The sequence below is a fragment of the Panulirus ornatus genome, chromosome 46, assembly GCF_036320965.1.
Source record: "Panulirus ornatus isolate Po-2019 chromosome 46, ASM3632096v1, whole genome shotgun sequence".
Taxonomy (NCBI): Eukaryota; Metazoa; Arthropoda; class Malacostraca; order Decapoda; family Palinuridae; genus Panulirus; species Panulirus ornatus.
In genome coordinates, this window is record NC_092269.1 from 28,734,379 (window position 1) to 28,750,842 (window position 16,464).

The 16,464-nt window shown below is 42.4% G+C and overlaps 1 protein-coding gene across 1 annotated transcript in view; it reads left to right on the plus strand.

The window, feature by feature from the left end:
- The window catches only part of LOC139763344 (salivary peroxidase/catechol oxidase-like), a 41,926-nt gene extending 38,093 nt beyond the window's left edge, over positions 1–3,833 (plus strand). Inside the window, exons 14-15 of the mRNA XM_071689366.1 lie at positions 626–795; positions 2,332–3,833. Of these exons, the coding sequence (XP_071545467.1) occupies positions 626–795; positions 2,332–2,507 (346 nt within the window). The 3' untranslated portion in view covers positions 2,508–3,833. The remainder of the gene's footprint in view (positions 1–625; positions 796–2,331) is intronic.
- The last annotated feature ends 12,631 nt before the right edge of the window (positions 3,834–16,464 follow it).

The window sequence follows — 16,464 nt, forward strand, 5'->3', positions numbered from 1 at the left end:
TAGAGACTCAGTGTGAACGAATGGGGCCTTTGTTGTCTTTTCCTAGCGCTACCTCGCACTCATGAGGGGGAAGGGGGTTGCTATTCCATGTGTGGCGAGGTGGCGATGGGAATGAATTAAGGCAGACAGTATGAATTATGTACACGTGTATGTATATATATATATATATCTATATATATATATATATATATATATATATATATATATATATATATATATATATATATATATATATATATATATATATATATATATATATATATCTGTGTATATTTATGTATACATTGAGATGTATAGGTATGTATATTTACGTGTGTGGACGTGTACGTATATACATGTGTATGTCGGTGGGTTGGGCCTACTTTCGTCTGTTTCCTTGCGCTACCTCGCTAACACGGGAGATGGCGACAAATCTAAATAAATAGAAATATATATATATATATATATATATATATATATATATATATATATATATATATATATATATATATATATATATACAACCCAAGTACCCAATTTCTCGCCCAGCCCCTACGGGTGGATGAATTGCTGGGTCGACTGCTGTGACCAGGATTAGAACCTCTGCGGGCTAACCAGAAGACTAAATATATTTCCTCATCCCCAGATACGTAGCTGATATAGATCTCTTCGTGGGCGGTTTGTCGGAGCGTCCCTTGCCTGGGGCTCAGGTAGGCCCAACCTTCGCCTGCATCATTGCTGACCAGTTCCTGAGGCTCAAGATCGGGGACCGTTTCTGGTACGAGTACCGAGACAGCCCGGGAGCTTTCACGACAGGTGAGGCGAGGCGAGGGAGTAGTGGGAAGCACGGAGGTTCTGTGATTGATGTTATGTGCCTACACACGTGCACACACTGGGGGAATGTTTGCTTGCAGGAGACAAAGGTCTGTGATGTAGGCTTAAGGCAAAGAGGAGATGGTTTGAGTGGGGAGAGTGCGGTGAAAGTGGAGTGAGCTTGAGAGAGAGAGAGAGAGAGAGAGAGAGAGAGGAGAGAGAGAGAGAGAGAGAGAGAGAGAGAGAGAGAGAGAGAGAGAGAGAGAGAGAGAGAGAGAGAGAGAGAGAGAGAGAGAGATCTTCAGGACCTGACACGTATGTCTGTCTGTGTACCTCATCACCAAATGACTTACTGACCAATGATCAGTCTCTTTTTCGCTCCCAAGTCCATTACTTTGTCTCCCTCCTGGTCTCTCTCCTCCAAGATCAGTTGAGTATCTCCCTACTGACGACTTGTCTCCTCCAAGATCAGTTGAGTATCTCCCTACTGACGACTTGTCTCCTCCAAGATCAGTTGAGTATCTCCCTACTGACGACTTGTCTCTCTCCTACAAGAGTACCTGACTTACCCTGTTAATGACCTTACTTCCCGAGGACCATAGGCTCTCCAGAGACCAGGCCAATGTCTCGGTTGACGACGACTTCTCCCTACAGCTGAGTAATGTTCCCAAAGACGACTTTTCTCCCCACAATTTTGCTGAGTGTTCCTGACGACGACCATTCTCCTCACAGATCACCAGTGTCCCCGCTAACGACCCATATCCCCACAGTCTTGCTGAGTGTTCCTGATGACGACCAATCTTCCCTACTGATCAGTGGTGTTCCCACCGACGACCACTCACCCCGCACTCTTGCTGGGTATCACCCAGTGACGACCACCCCCTCACCCCTAAAGACAAACTGAATGCCCCTAGTGACGACTGCCGCCTCTAAGCGACCACTCGAGTGTGGTGCAGTTGAGAATATGATCAACGAATGTTCAGGGTAAATGCGAAGCCTAGTTGGGAATTTTGAATATAAAATGCTCGAAGGCAAGGCCACTGGTAAAGACTCAGCTGGAGGCTAAGGGACAGAACAGTTCCATTAGGAACCATCAGTGACAGGAGGAAAACGACTTCGGAGATGGACAACTCTATTAAATAGATGTACTAACAAGAAGAATTCTGGACGCACTTGATCAAGGCAAGGGAGGAAAGTCAGAGGATGGTGGCTAGAGACGAAAGATTTTGTGCCAGACCCTCTGGCCATTTTTCTTGCCTGAGACCCGACAAAGGGCTATATTTTCGACTTCTCTTTTTCCCAACTTATTTCCATGTTCACCTTCGTTCAGGCTGTGTATGGCAGTCCACACACACCCACATACACCTTCAAAGCACACATTTATACCCCACTTCTCCCACATCAACACAGCTACACCTTATCCCCTGATCAATGAAGTGTTCCATCTTTAAGATTTCCAAACTCAGCGGTTGTCCCTGATCAACACCAACGCCGCACCAGACTAATTTTTGTGCACTCTGATCACGTCTCTTCCCTCAGACCAGCTGCGGATGGTGCACGGAGTGTCCTTGGCCAGGATCATCTGTGATACCTTCCCGGAGGTGAAGACCATCCTACGCTGGCCCCTCCAGCTGGAGAGCGCCTTCAACCCGAAGATGTCCTGCTCCTCGTCCTGCATCCCTAAGATAAACCTCGACGACTGGAAGGACCATTGACTTGCCGCTGGAAGGCCCAGTAGCTCCTGATGTTCACCCTGAACCCATGGAAAGTCCAACAGATTCTCAGCTTGGATCTAAATGTTCGATCACGTAGTAGAGGGTTCCACGTCGGTCCTCTGCACTCCTCTTCCACCTTCAGTCAGTCTCTCCTTATCTTCAGTCTCTCCGTTTCGGCTCTTTAGTTCACAACTCCACGTTCAAACCTCTTCTCTTGGAATGGTTTGCTAGCTTTCCAGCAAGAGGGTCCAGCAGTCTTTAAGGCCCTGTGTCGCCGGCCATATACCTCAACGACTCTTCACGTTTTCAGCCTCGCTCGCCGGACTGTCTGAACACATGAGACATTCAAGCAAAACAAAGATTTACAGTGAAGAAAAGTGGACCTCACTGGCCTACGGGTTTGACAACGCTTGAAGCACCAACAACAGATGACTATATATATATATATATATATATATATATATATATATACATATATTCTTTTTTTTTCCATACATATTCAACATTTCCCGCGTTAGCGAGGTAGCGTTAAAAGCAGGACTGAGCTTTAGAGGAAATATCCTCACTTGGCTCCCTTCTCTGTTCCTTCTTTTGTAAAATTAAAAACGAGAGGGGAGGAGTTCCAGCCACCCGCTCCCTCTCATATTAGTCGCCTTCTACGAAACGCAGGGAATACGTGGGAAGTATTCTTTCTCCCATATATATATATATATATATATATATATATATATATATATGTATATATATATATATATATATATATATATATATATATATATATATATATATATATATTTTTTTTTTTTATACTATTCGCCATTTCCCGCGTTAGCAAGGTAGCGTTAAGAACAGAGGACTGGACCTTTGAGGGAACATCCTCACCTGGCCCCCTTCTCTGTTCCTTCTTTTGAAAAAAAAAAAAAAAAAAAAAAAAAAAAAAAAAAAACTGAGAGGGGAGGATTTCCAGCCCCCCGCTCCCTTCCCTTTTAGTCGCCTTCTACGACACGCAGGGAATACGTGGGAAGTATTCTTTCTCCCCTATCCCCAGGGATATATATATATATATATATATATATATATATATATATATATATATATATATATATATATATATATATATATATATATATATATATATTCATTTAATCAAGGTGATCATGATTCTTATTAGAATTTAGCCATATCGAGTTCTTAATGATTTGTTTGTGTTAATGAGAGTCTATTTTTGCTTATCAAATGAATTTGCTGTTAATGAAACTTTGAGTTACTGTAAATGATTGACTGATTTACGAATACCCTTGTCTCTGAGGTGAAGTGACAAACCTAGTAAAAGCTGTAATGACACACAAGTGTGCCTCTTTGATTTTCCTAGTTCAGAAATGATGTGACTTCAGTCGTTCCTCTGTATATACGTCAGTGGTCGTACATGATTCGTTCCTCTGTATATACGTCAGTGGTCGTACATGAGTCGTTCCTCTGTATATACGTCAGTGGTCGTACATCAGTCGTTCCTCTGTATATACGTCAGTGGTCGTACATGAGTCGTTCCTCTGTATATACGTCAGTGGTCGTACATGAGTTGTTCCTCTGTATATACGTCAGTGGTCGTACATGAGTCGTTCCTCTGTATATACGTCAGTGGTCGTACATGAGTCGTTCCTCTGTATATACGTCAGTGGTCGTACATGAGTCGTTCCTCTGTATATATGTCAGTGGTCTACATGAGTCGTTCCTCTGTATATACGTCAGTGGTCGTACATGAGTCGTTCCTCTGTATATACGTCAGTGGTCGTACATGAGTCGTTCCTCTGTATATATGTCAGTGGTCGTACATGAGTCGTTCCTCTGTATATATGTCAGTGGTCTACATGAGTCGTTTCTCTGTATATATGTCAGTGGTCGTACATGAGTCGTTCCTCTGTATATACGTCAGTGGTCGTACATGAGTCGTTCCTCTGTATATACGTCAGTGGTCGTACATGAGTCGTTCCTCTGTATATACGTCAGTGGTCGTACATGAGTCGTTCCTCTGTATATACGTCAGTGGTCGTACATGAGTCGTTCCTCTGTATATACGTCAGTGGTCGTACATGAGTCGTTCCTCTGTATATACGTCAGTGGTCGTACATGAGTCGTTCCTCTGTATATATGTCAGTGGTCTACATGAGTCGTTCCTCTGTATATACGTCAGTGGTCGTACATGAGTCGTTCCTCTGTATATACGTCAGTGGTCGTACATGAGTCGTTCCTCTGTATATATGTCAGTGGTCGTACATGAGTCGTTCCTCTGTATATATGTCAGTGGTCTACATGAGTCGTTTCTCTGTATATATGTCAGTGGTCTACATGAGTCGTTCCTCTGTATATATGTCAGTGGTCGTACATGAGTCGTTTCTCTGTATATATGTCAGTGGTCTACATGAGTCGTTCCTCTGTATATATGTCAGTGGTCGTACATGAGTCGTTCCTCTGTATATACGTCAGTGGTCGTACATGAGTCGTTCCTCTGTATATACGTCAGTGGTCGTACATGAGTCGTTCTCTGTATATATGTCAGTGGTCTACATGAGTCGTTCCTCTGTATATATGTCAGTGGTCTACATGAGTCGTTCCTCTGTATATATGTCAGTGGTCTACATGAGTCGTTCCTCTGTATATATGTCAGTGGTCTACATGAGTCGTTCCTCTGTATATATGTCAGTGGTCGTACATGAGTCGTTCCTCTGTATATACGTCAGTGGTCGTACATGAGTCGTTCCTCTGTATATACGTCAGTGGTCGTACATGAGTCGTTCCTCTGTATATACGTCAGTGGTCGTACATGAGTCGTTCCTCTGTATATACGTCGGTGGTCGTACATGAATCGTTCCTCTGTATATACGACAGTGGTCGTACATAAGTTGTTCCTCTGTATATACGTCAGTGAATGACATGTGTCGCATATGCCAGTGGTGGTCGTACATTTATCATACATACCATTGGTCGCAGATGCATCACATGTGAATATGATGGTCTTATGTTATCACACTTACTAGTGGTCGTGGTATTTTCACATATGGTCACATGTGTTACACATATTACTGATCGTACATGTGTCGCATGTATATATATATATATATATATATATATATATATATATATATATATATATATATATATATGTATATATATATTTTTTTTCGCTGTCTCCCGCGTTTGCGAGGTAGCGCAAGGAAACAGACGAAAGAAATGGCCCAACCCACCCCCATACACATGTATATACATACGTCCACACACGCAAATATACATACCTAAACAGCTTTCCATGGTTTACCCCAGACGCTTCACATTCCCTGATTCAATCCACTGACAGCACGTCAACCCCGGTATACCACATCGATCCAATTTACTCTATTCCTTGCCCTCCTTTCACCCTCCTGCATGTTCAGGCCCCGATCACACAAAATCTTTTTCACTCCATCTTTCCACCTCCAATTTGGTCTCCCACTTCTCCTCGTTCCCTCCACCTCCGACACATATATCCTCTTGGTCAATCTTTCCTCACTCATTCTCTCCATATGACCAAACCATTTCAAAACACCCTCTGCTCTCTCAACCACACTCTTTTTATTTCCACACATCTCTCTTTCCCTTACATTACTTACTCGATCAAACCGCCTCACACCACATATTGTCCTCAGACATCTCATTTCCAGCACATCCACCCTCCTCCGCACAACTATATCCATATATATATATATATATATATATATATATATATATATATATATATATATATATATTTTTTTTTTTTTTTATTATACTTTGTCGCTGTCTCCCGCGTTTGCGAGGTAGCGCAAGGAAACAGACGAAAGAAATGGCCCAACCCCCCCATACACATGTATATACATACGTCCACACACGCAAATATACATACCTACACAGCTTTCCATGGTTTACCCCAGACGCATCACATGCCTTGATTCAATCCACTGACAGCACGTCAACCCCGGTATACCACATCGCTCCAATTCACTCTATTCCTTGCCCTCCTTTCACCCTCCTGCATGTTCAGGCCCCGATCACACAAAATCTTTTTCACTCCATCTTTCCACCTCCAATTTGGTCTCCCTCTTCTCCTCGTTCCCTCCACCTCCGACACATATATCCTCTTGGTCAATCTTTCCTCACTCATTCTCTCCATGTGCCCAAACCACTTCAAAACACCCTCTTCTGCTCTCTCAACCACGCTCTTTTTATTTCCACACATCTCTCTTACCCTTACGTTACTCACTCGATCAAACGACCTCACACCACACATTGTCCTCAAACATCTCATTTCCAGCACATCCATCCTCCTGCGCACAACTCTATCCATAGCCCACGCCTCGCAACCATACAACATTGTTGGAACCACTATTCCTTCAAACATACCCATTTTTGCTTTCCGAGATAATGTTCTCGACTTCCACACATTCTTCAAGGCCCCCAGAATTTTCACCCCCTCCCCCACTGTATGATCCACTTCCGCTTCCATGGTTCCATCCGCTGCCAGATCCACTCCCAGATATCTAAAACACTTCACTTCCTCCAGTTTTTCTCCATTCAAACTCACCTCCCAATTGACTTGACCCTCAACCCTACTGTACCTAATAACCTTGCTCTTATTCACATTTACTCTTAACTTTCTTCTTCCACACACTTTACCAAACTCAGTCACCAGCTTCTGCAGTTTCTCACATGAATCAGCCACCAGCGCTGTATCATCAGCGAACAACAACTGACTCACTTCCCAAGCTCTCTCATCCCCAACAGACTTCATACTTGCCCCTCTTTCCAAAACTCTTGCATTTACCTCCCTAACAACCCCATCCATAAACAAATTAAACAACCATGGAGACATCACACACCCCTGTCGCAAACCTACATTCACTGAGAACCAATCACTTTCCTCTCTTCCTACACGTACACATGCCTTACATCCTCGATAAAAACTTTTCACTGCTTCTGACAACTTTCCTCCCACACCATATATTCTTAATACCTTCCACAGAGCATCTCTATCAACTCTATCATATGCCTTCTCCAGATCCATAAATGCTACATCCAAATCCATTTGCTTTTCTAAGTATTTCTCACATACATTCTTCAAAGCAAACACCTGATCCACACATCCTCTACCACTTCTGAAACCATATATATATGTATATATATATATATATATATATATATATGTGTGTGTGTGTGTGTGTATGTGTGTGTGTGTGTGTGTGTGTGTGTGTGTGTGTGTGTGTGTGTGTGTATGTGTGTGTGTGTGTGTGTATGTGTGTGTGTGTGTATGTGTGTTTGTGTGTGTGTATGTGTGTATGTGTGTGTGTGTGTGTGTGTGTGTATGTGTGTGTGTGTGTGTGTGTGTGTGTGTGTGTGTGTGTGTGTGTGTGTGTGTATGTGTGTGTGTGTGTGTGTGTGTGTGTGTGTGTGTGTGTTATAACGTGTTATCTCCCCCGTATGAAACACTTGAACACACAAGGTTTCTAATCCTCTAGCATTACTTTTAAGATATCGAGCCAGATAAGCTACATGTCCATCCTCTACAGATAGGAGAAAGGAAATACCTGCAACATGCAAATTAGATTCCCGAAGAAATCATGGCAAATAGAGTTCTCTGAATTACAAGTATTATTACTACTACTAAAGCCATAATTATAACCATAGCTATAATGATAACTCAATCATAACCATGTGTTATTGTAACTGAAAGATACAACTATATATAAGTATATTTATAAGTGTTAGTAACTGAAAGATACAACTATATATAAGTATAGCTATAAGTGTTAGTAACTGAAAGATGTAACTATAAGTATAGCTATAAATGTTAGTATACTTATGTTTGAGTGTTACAATGACGCTTAAAAACATTATGATTAGGTAGCCCCTTGATCTCAAGTATGACTTTAATCACACGCAACAATATCAATTTTCTGTGTTGAATGGTTTTCAAAGCACCATGCTTGTATTTCAACGTTAGGACTTTGGTTTTCAGAGGAATAAGATTATCTTCAAACTTCTGGAAACATTTTCAGAAATCTGTCTTTAATCATTTTCAGTTAAGTAAATAAACTGAGCGTCCTCTTGCCACAAGATGATATCTAGAATAAAGAGATAAACATAGTGATCGGGCCAATCAGATGCCATCCTGATGTCACGTGATTGATTTAGACCAATCATGTTATGGCATGGGTCGGCCATGTTGCTCTCTCATCGAGACACTAAGAAATTTAAATGTGAAGATCATTTAGCGCCACAGCTCTGTAAACTTCAGCTATCTTAAAGTGTAGAAAGAAAGGACGGATAATCATAAAGAAACAGACAGGGAGCCAGAGAGATAAGTAGCCAAGTGTGCAGTAGAAAGAGCCACTTGCTGCAATACACGTACCCACCGCATGCAAACGCCCCGTATGACCGCGATCAACGCACCAGGTGTTCGCGCCACACTGCTGGCCAGATCACGTGTCTCACAACGCGGCGGGCTTGGTCTTCCCCCCCAGCTGAAAATAACCGATAAGATAGTGCTGGTAAGGTGACAGGGGTGTGTGTGTATGTGTGTGTGTGCGTTTGAATTGTCGGTATGGGTGCGTGTGCCTGAGAGCATGTGTGTGTATGCTTGTCTGTGTCGTTGTGCAGCATCTCTCTCTCTCTCTCTCTCTCTCTCTCTCTCTCTCTCTCTCTCTCTCTCTCTCTCTCTCTCTCCATGCCAACCACGGTGACATCACCCATCCTTGACGTAGACCCACTTTCGCCTAGAACCACTCACTTTCCTCCCCTCCCTCACTGTCTTAGTGAAAAGTCATCTGCGCCTCACCTTTCCATGTTCCATGTATTCGTAGCGCCTTTCAGCAGGCTTCTCTGTCAGTCCTACTATACGCTTTCTAAGGATCCATAAATAACACTTATAATTATGCTTTTTTCCCTACGTATTTCTCACATACTCAAAGCAAACACCTGGTCTGCGGATCCTATACCTCTCTCGTAAATCTACATTACTCCTTACCGGGTACACTCAACAGACTCATACTTCTATCAGTGAGGCAATCCGTTTATCCCCCCTTGTCTTTCCGTGCATCCTGATTGTCCCAAGGCATCTCACATTGGGTCATACTACAACCTGATGACCCAGTCAACAACACTATCACTCCATCTTTTGATAAACTCGACTGCAATTCCTTTCACTCTTCCAGCTTTGCCGCACTTTATCTTACGCAAGGCTTTCACTACCTCTCTTCTTCCGAATGACACCTCATTCTCAAACATACCACATCCGCTGTCCTATCGTCTAATTCATTCGTAAGTCCTTCAAAATACTCACCCCATCTCACCTTTACTTGTTCTGTGCCTGTCACTACCTTCCCATCTCCTCCGGTCACTCCCACAGCCTTTTGATCTGTTGTTCTCGCTCTGTTGAAATATTTCAATTCTCCCTGAACTTTATCGATCCCTCCTCATCTGTTTTCCAGTTACCCTGTTTTCTCAGCTCATGTAACTTTCTTTTGTTCTGCCACTTACTCTTGTACACATTCCATTCACTTACACTGCTTCCCTGCACATACCGTCCATGCACCTCTCTTTTCTCTTGCACTAGTAATTCAACCTCCTCATCCTTATGATTCTTTCTTATCCGGATAGCTCACGTCCCAACTTGCACATCTCACACTTTAGATGTACATGTAAACATTACTTCCCAAGATACATTCTTATTCCGTGTCTCATTTGCTCTCACAATGCCACTCCAACACAACCTGTTTCCTAAGCTCTGCTACTCCTCTGAGCACATTCACATCCAGCAACCTCTTCTTAGCATATCCGTCAATCTACTTCGCGCACAATCCAACAAGTAACCACGAACCTTCAACCCCATTAACCCACGTATGCTTATGTACGCACATATTTTTCTGAACCAGGTAATGCCCGTCACCAATCCCTTTTCAGCGCATAACTCCACAAGCTGTGCCCTTTTCCATTTACACCGGGTGACCCTGTGCCTTCTACGTACACCCTCACACGACCAGCAGTCGTAGCACGTCAGCCTACAACGTCAAGCCTCCGCCACATCCCTCCAACAACCAAACCGTATCAGCCAGATGATCCCATCTCACTCATGTTGTGGCTTCCTGATACATAAGAAAAAAATGAGGACACATACGCCACCACAAACGTCACAGCTTTTGTTTTCGTTTATCACCGTCCATGGTATTGTATGCCTGCGTTTCAACAGTTGTTGCTTGCGTGCATGACGAATGATGGGACACTGGCTGGTCCGTATCTCGTAATATGTAGGACACTGGCTGGTCCAGATCAAGTATTGTGGGACACCGACTTGCCCTGACCCCAACTGGTCTTTGGTCGTCCATTAGTTCGTGTGTGTGTGTGTGTGTGTGTGTGTGTGTGTGTGTGTGTGTGTGGTCGATGACCATGAATAAGGCGAAAGCAGATTTCAGAGCGTAGAATCGTCGACAACAATCAAAACTTTTGTTCAGTAATACGAGAGAAGAATGGTGTTCTAATCATGGTCGGGCCCGCCGGCAGCTCCTGCCATCCAGTTAATCTGTTTCTAAAACACACACACACACACACACACACACACACACACACATATATATATATATATATATATATATATATATATATATATATATATATATATATATATATATATATATATATATATATATATATATTTATTTATTTATTTATATTTATTTTGCTTTCTCGCTGTCTCCCGCGTTTGCGAGGTAGCGCAAGGAAACAGACGAAAGAAATGGCCCAACTCACCCCCATACACATGTATATACATACACGTCCACACACGCAAATATACATACCCATACATCTCAATGTACACATATATATACACACACAGACACACACACACACACACACACACACACACACACACACACACACACACATATATATATATATATATATATATATATATATATATATATATATATATATATATATATATATATATATATATATATATGTGTGTGTGTGTGTGTGTGTGTGTGTGTGTGGATGTAACCAAGATGTGAAAAAAGGAGAGATAGGTAGTATGTTTAAGGAATGGAACCTGGATGTTTTGGCTCTAAGTGAAACGAAGCTCAAGGGTAAAGGGGAAGAGTGGTTTGGGAATGTCTTGGGAGTAAAGTCAGGGGTTAGTGAGAGGACAAGAGCAAGGGAAGGAGTAGCAGTACTCCTGAAACAGGAGTTGTGGGAGTATGTGATAGAATGTAAGAAAGTAAATTCTCGATTAATATGGGTAAAACTGAAAGTTGATGGAGAGAGATGGGTGATTATTGGTGCATATGCACCTGGGCATGAGAAGAAAGATCATGAGAGGCAAGTGTTTTGGGAGCAGCTGAATGAGTGTGTTAGTGGTTTTGATGCACAAGATCGCGTTATAGTGATGGGTGATTTGAATGCAAAGGTGAGTAATGTGGCAGTTGAGGGAATAATTGGTATACATGGGGTGTTCATTGTTGTAAATGGAAATGGTGAAGAGCTTGTAGATTTATGTGCTGAAAAAGGACTGGTGATTGGGAATACCTGGTTTAAAAAGCGAGATATACATAAGTATACGTATGTAAGTAGGAGAGATGGCCAGAGAGCGTTATTGGATTACGTGTTAATTGACAGGCGCGCGAAAGAGAGACTTTTGGATGTAAATGTGCTGAGAGGTGCAACTGAAGGGATGTCTGACCATTATCTTGTGGAGGCTAAGGTGAAGATTTGTATGGGTTTTCAGAAAAGAAGAGTGAATGTTGGGGTGAAGAGGGTGGTGAGAGTAAGTGAGCTTGGGAAGGAGACTTGTGTGAGGAATTACTAGGAGAGACTAAGTACAGAATGGAAAAAGGTGAGAACAATGGAAGTAAGGGGAGTGGGGGGGGGGGGGGGGAATGGGATGTATTTAGGGAATCAGTGATGGATTGCGCAAAAGATGCTTGTGGCATGAGAAGCGTCGGAGGTGGGTTGATTAGAAAGGGTAGTGAGTGGTGGGATGAAGAAGTAAGATTATTAGTGAAAGAGAAGAGAGAGGCATTTGGACGATTTTTGCAGGGAAAAAATGAAATTGAGTGGGAGATGTATTAAAGAAAGAGACAGGAGGTCAAGAGAAAGGTGCAAGAGGTGAAAAAGAGGGCAAATGAGAGTTGGGGTGAGAGAGTATCATTAAATTTTAGGGAGAATAAAAAGATGTTCTGGAAGGAGGTGAATAAAGTGCGTAAGACAAGGGAGCAAATGGGAACTTCAGTGAAGGGCGCTAATGGGGAGGTGATAACAAGTAGTGGTGATGTGAGAAGGAGATGGAGTGAGTATTTTGAAGGTTTGTTGAATGTGTTTGATGATAGAGTGGCAGATATAGGGTGTCTTGGTCGAGGTGGTGTGCAAAGTGAGAGGGTTGGGGAAAATGATTTGGTAAACAGAGAAGAGTTAGTAAAAGCTTTGCGGAAGATGAAAGCCGGCAAGGCAGCAGGTTTGGATGGTATAGCAGTGGAATTTATTAAAATAGGGGGTGACTGTATTGTTGACTAGTTGGTAAGATTATTTAATGTATGTATGACTCATGGTGAGGTGCCTGAGGATTGGCGGAATGCGTGCATAGTGCCATTGTACAAAGGCAAAGGGGATAAGAGTGAGTGCTCAAATTACAGAGGTATAAGTTTGTTGAGTATTCCTGGTAAATTATATGGGAGGGTATTGATTGAGAGGGTGAAAGCATGTACAGAGCATCAGATTGGGGAAGAGCAGTGTGGTTTCAGAAGTGGTAGAGGATGTGTGGATCAGGTGTTTGCTTTGAAGAATGTATGTAAGAAATACTTAGAAAAGCAAATGGATTTGTATGTAGCATTTATGGATCTGGAGAAGGCATATGATAGAGTTGATAGAGATGCTCTGTGGAAGGTATTAAGAATATATGGTGTGGGTGGCAAGTTGTTAGAAGCAGTGAAAAGTTTTTATCGAGGGTGTAAGGCATGTGTACGTGTAGGAAGAGAGGAAAGTGATTGGTTCTCAGTGAATGTAGGTTTGCGGCAGGGGTGTGTGATGTCTCCATGGTTGTTTAATTTGTTTATGGATGGGGTTGTTAGGGAGGTGAATGCAAGAGTTTTGGAAAGAGGGGCAAGTATGAAGTCTGTTGTGGATGAGAGAGCTTGGGAAGTGAGTCAGTTGTTGTTCGCTGATGATACAGCGCTGGTGGCTGATTCATGTGAGAAACTGCAGAAGCTGGTGGCTGAGTTTGGTAAAGTGTGTGAAAGAAGAAAGTTAAGAGTAAATGTGAATAAGTGCAAGGTTATTAGGTACAGTATGGTTGAGGGTCAAGTCAATTGGGAGGTAAGTTTGAATGGAGAAAAACTGTAGGAAGTAAAGTGTTTTAGATATCTGGGAGTGTATCTGGCAGCGAATGGAACCATGGAAGCGGAAGTAAATCATAGGGTGGGGGAGGCGGCGAAAATCCTGGGAGCCTTGAAGAATGTGTGGAAGTCGAGAACATTATCTTGCAAAGCAAAAATGGGTATGTTTGAAGGAATAGTGTTTCCAACAATGTTGTATGGTTGCGAAGCGTAGGCTATTGATAGAGTTGTGCGCAGGAGGGTGGATGTGCTGGAAATGAGATGTTTGAGGACAATGTGTGGTGTGAGGTGGTTTGATCGAGTAAGTAATGTAAGGGTAAGAGAAATGTGTGGAAATAAAAAGAGCGTGGTTGAGAGAGCAGAAGAAGGTGTTTTGAAATGGTTTGGGCACATGGAGAGAATGAGTGAGGAAAGATTGACCAAGAGGATATATGTGTCGGAGGTGGAGGGAACGAGGAGAAGAGGGAGACCAAAGTGGAGGTGGAAAGATGGAGTGAAAAAGATTTTAAGTGATCGGGGCCTGAACATGCAGGAGGGTGAAAGGCGGGCAAGGAATAGAGTGAATTGGATCGATGTGGTATACCGGGGTTGACGTGCTGTCAGTGGATTGAATCAGGGCATGTGAAGCGTCCGGGGTAAACCATGGAACGTTGTGTGGGGCCTGGATGTGGAAAGGGAGCTGTGGTTTCGGGCATTATTGCATGACAGCTAGAGACTGAGTGTGAACGAATGAGGCCTTTGTTGTCTTTTCCTAGCGCTACCCCGCACACATGAGGGGGGAGGGGGATGGTATTCCATGTGTGGCGAGGTGGCGATGGGAATGAATAAAGGCAGACAGTGTGAATTGTGTGCATGGGTATATATGTATGTGTCTGTGTGTGTATATATATGTGTACATTGAGATGTATAGGTATGTATATTTGCGTGTGTGGATGTGTGTATATATACATGTGTATGGGGGTGGGTTGGGCCATTTCTTTCGTCTGTTTCCTTGCGCTACCTCGCAGACGCGGGAGACAGCGACAAAGTTAAAAAAAAAGAAAAAATATATATATATATTGGAAAGGATCACAATTTTGCGCGTGATGAAGTATATTCCTATGAGTCCATGGGGAAAAAGAAACACGATAAGTTCCCAATTGCACTTTCGTGTAATAGTCACATCATCAGGGGAGACATAAAAAAGAAGTATAACAGTCAGCTGACATACAACGAAGAGATTAGCTGGGACGCCATTTGGCAAACAAGTGATTGTCCACGACAGATAATCTTGTTACAATCTAATTACGAGAAAGTGCACTTGGGAACTTATCGTGTTTCATTTTCCCTGTGGACTCATGGGAATATATATATATATATATATATATATATATATATATATATATATATATATATATATATATATATATATATATATATATATATATATATATATATATATATATTTATTTATTTTGCTTTGTCGTTGTCTCCCGCGTTTGCTAGGTAGCGCAAGGAAACAGACGAAAGAAATAGCCCAACCCACCCCCATACACATGTATATACATACACGTCCACACACGCAAATATACATACCCATACATCTCAATGTACACACATATATACACACACAGACACCTACATATATACACATGGACACAATTCACACTGTCTGCCTTTATTCATTCTCATCGCCACCTCGCGACACATGGAATAACATCCCCCTCCCCCCTCATGTGTGCGAGGTAGCGCTAGGAAAAGCCAACAAAGGCCCCATTCGTTCACACTCAGTCTCTAGCTGTCATGCAATAACGCCCGAAACCACAGCTCCCTTTCCGCATCCAGGCCCCACAGAACTTTCCATGGTTTACCCCAGACGCCTCACATGCCCTGATTCAATCCATTGACGGCACGTCGACCCCGGTATACCACTTCGATCCAATTCACTCTATTCCTTGCCCGCCTTTCACCCTCTTGCATGTTCAGGCTCCGATCACTCAAAATCTTTTTCACTCCATTTTTCCACCTCCAATTTGGTCTCCCACTTCTCCTCGTTCCCTCCACCTCCGACACACACACACACACACACACACACACACACACACACACACACATATATATATATATATATATATATATATATATATATATATATATATATATATATATATATATATATATATATATATATATATTTCTTTTTTGTGTTGTAGGCTCCAGTCAGGGACAGAATTCCACATCAGGGCCAGGCCTTAATTGGAATATAGAGAAGTTAATGAAAGGGGAAAGAAAAGAGATAAGAGAAAGTATTTACGAATTATGGAGAAAGTGAAATACCTGTCTTTTGAAATGTGTCAACTGACAGTTGTTAGGAAAGACATGGCAGGGTAGATGGTTCCAAAGCTTCCAGGTGCATGGATGGAAACAATTATCAAAATGGCCCACCCTTGAGTTGCCAATGGCCACACACTAATCATATAAAGCAGGAGCTTGCAGAGTGTTGCTTGGTCTAGCTAGTGGTGGGGGACACACAAGCAGCCAGCTCTCGGGAACAGAAACCAGAATGATACCTATAAAAGAAGGAAAGT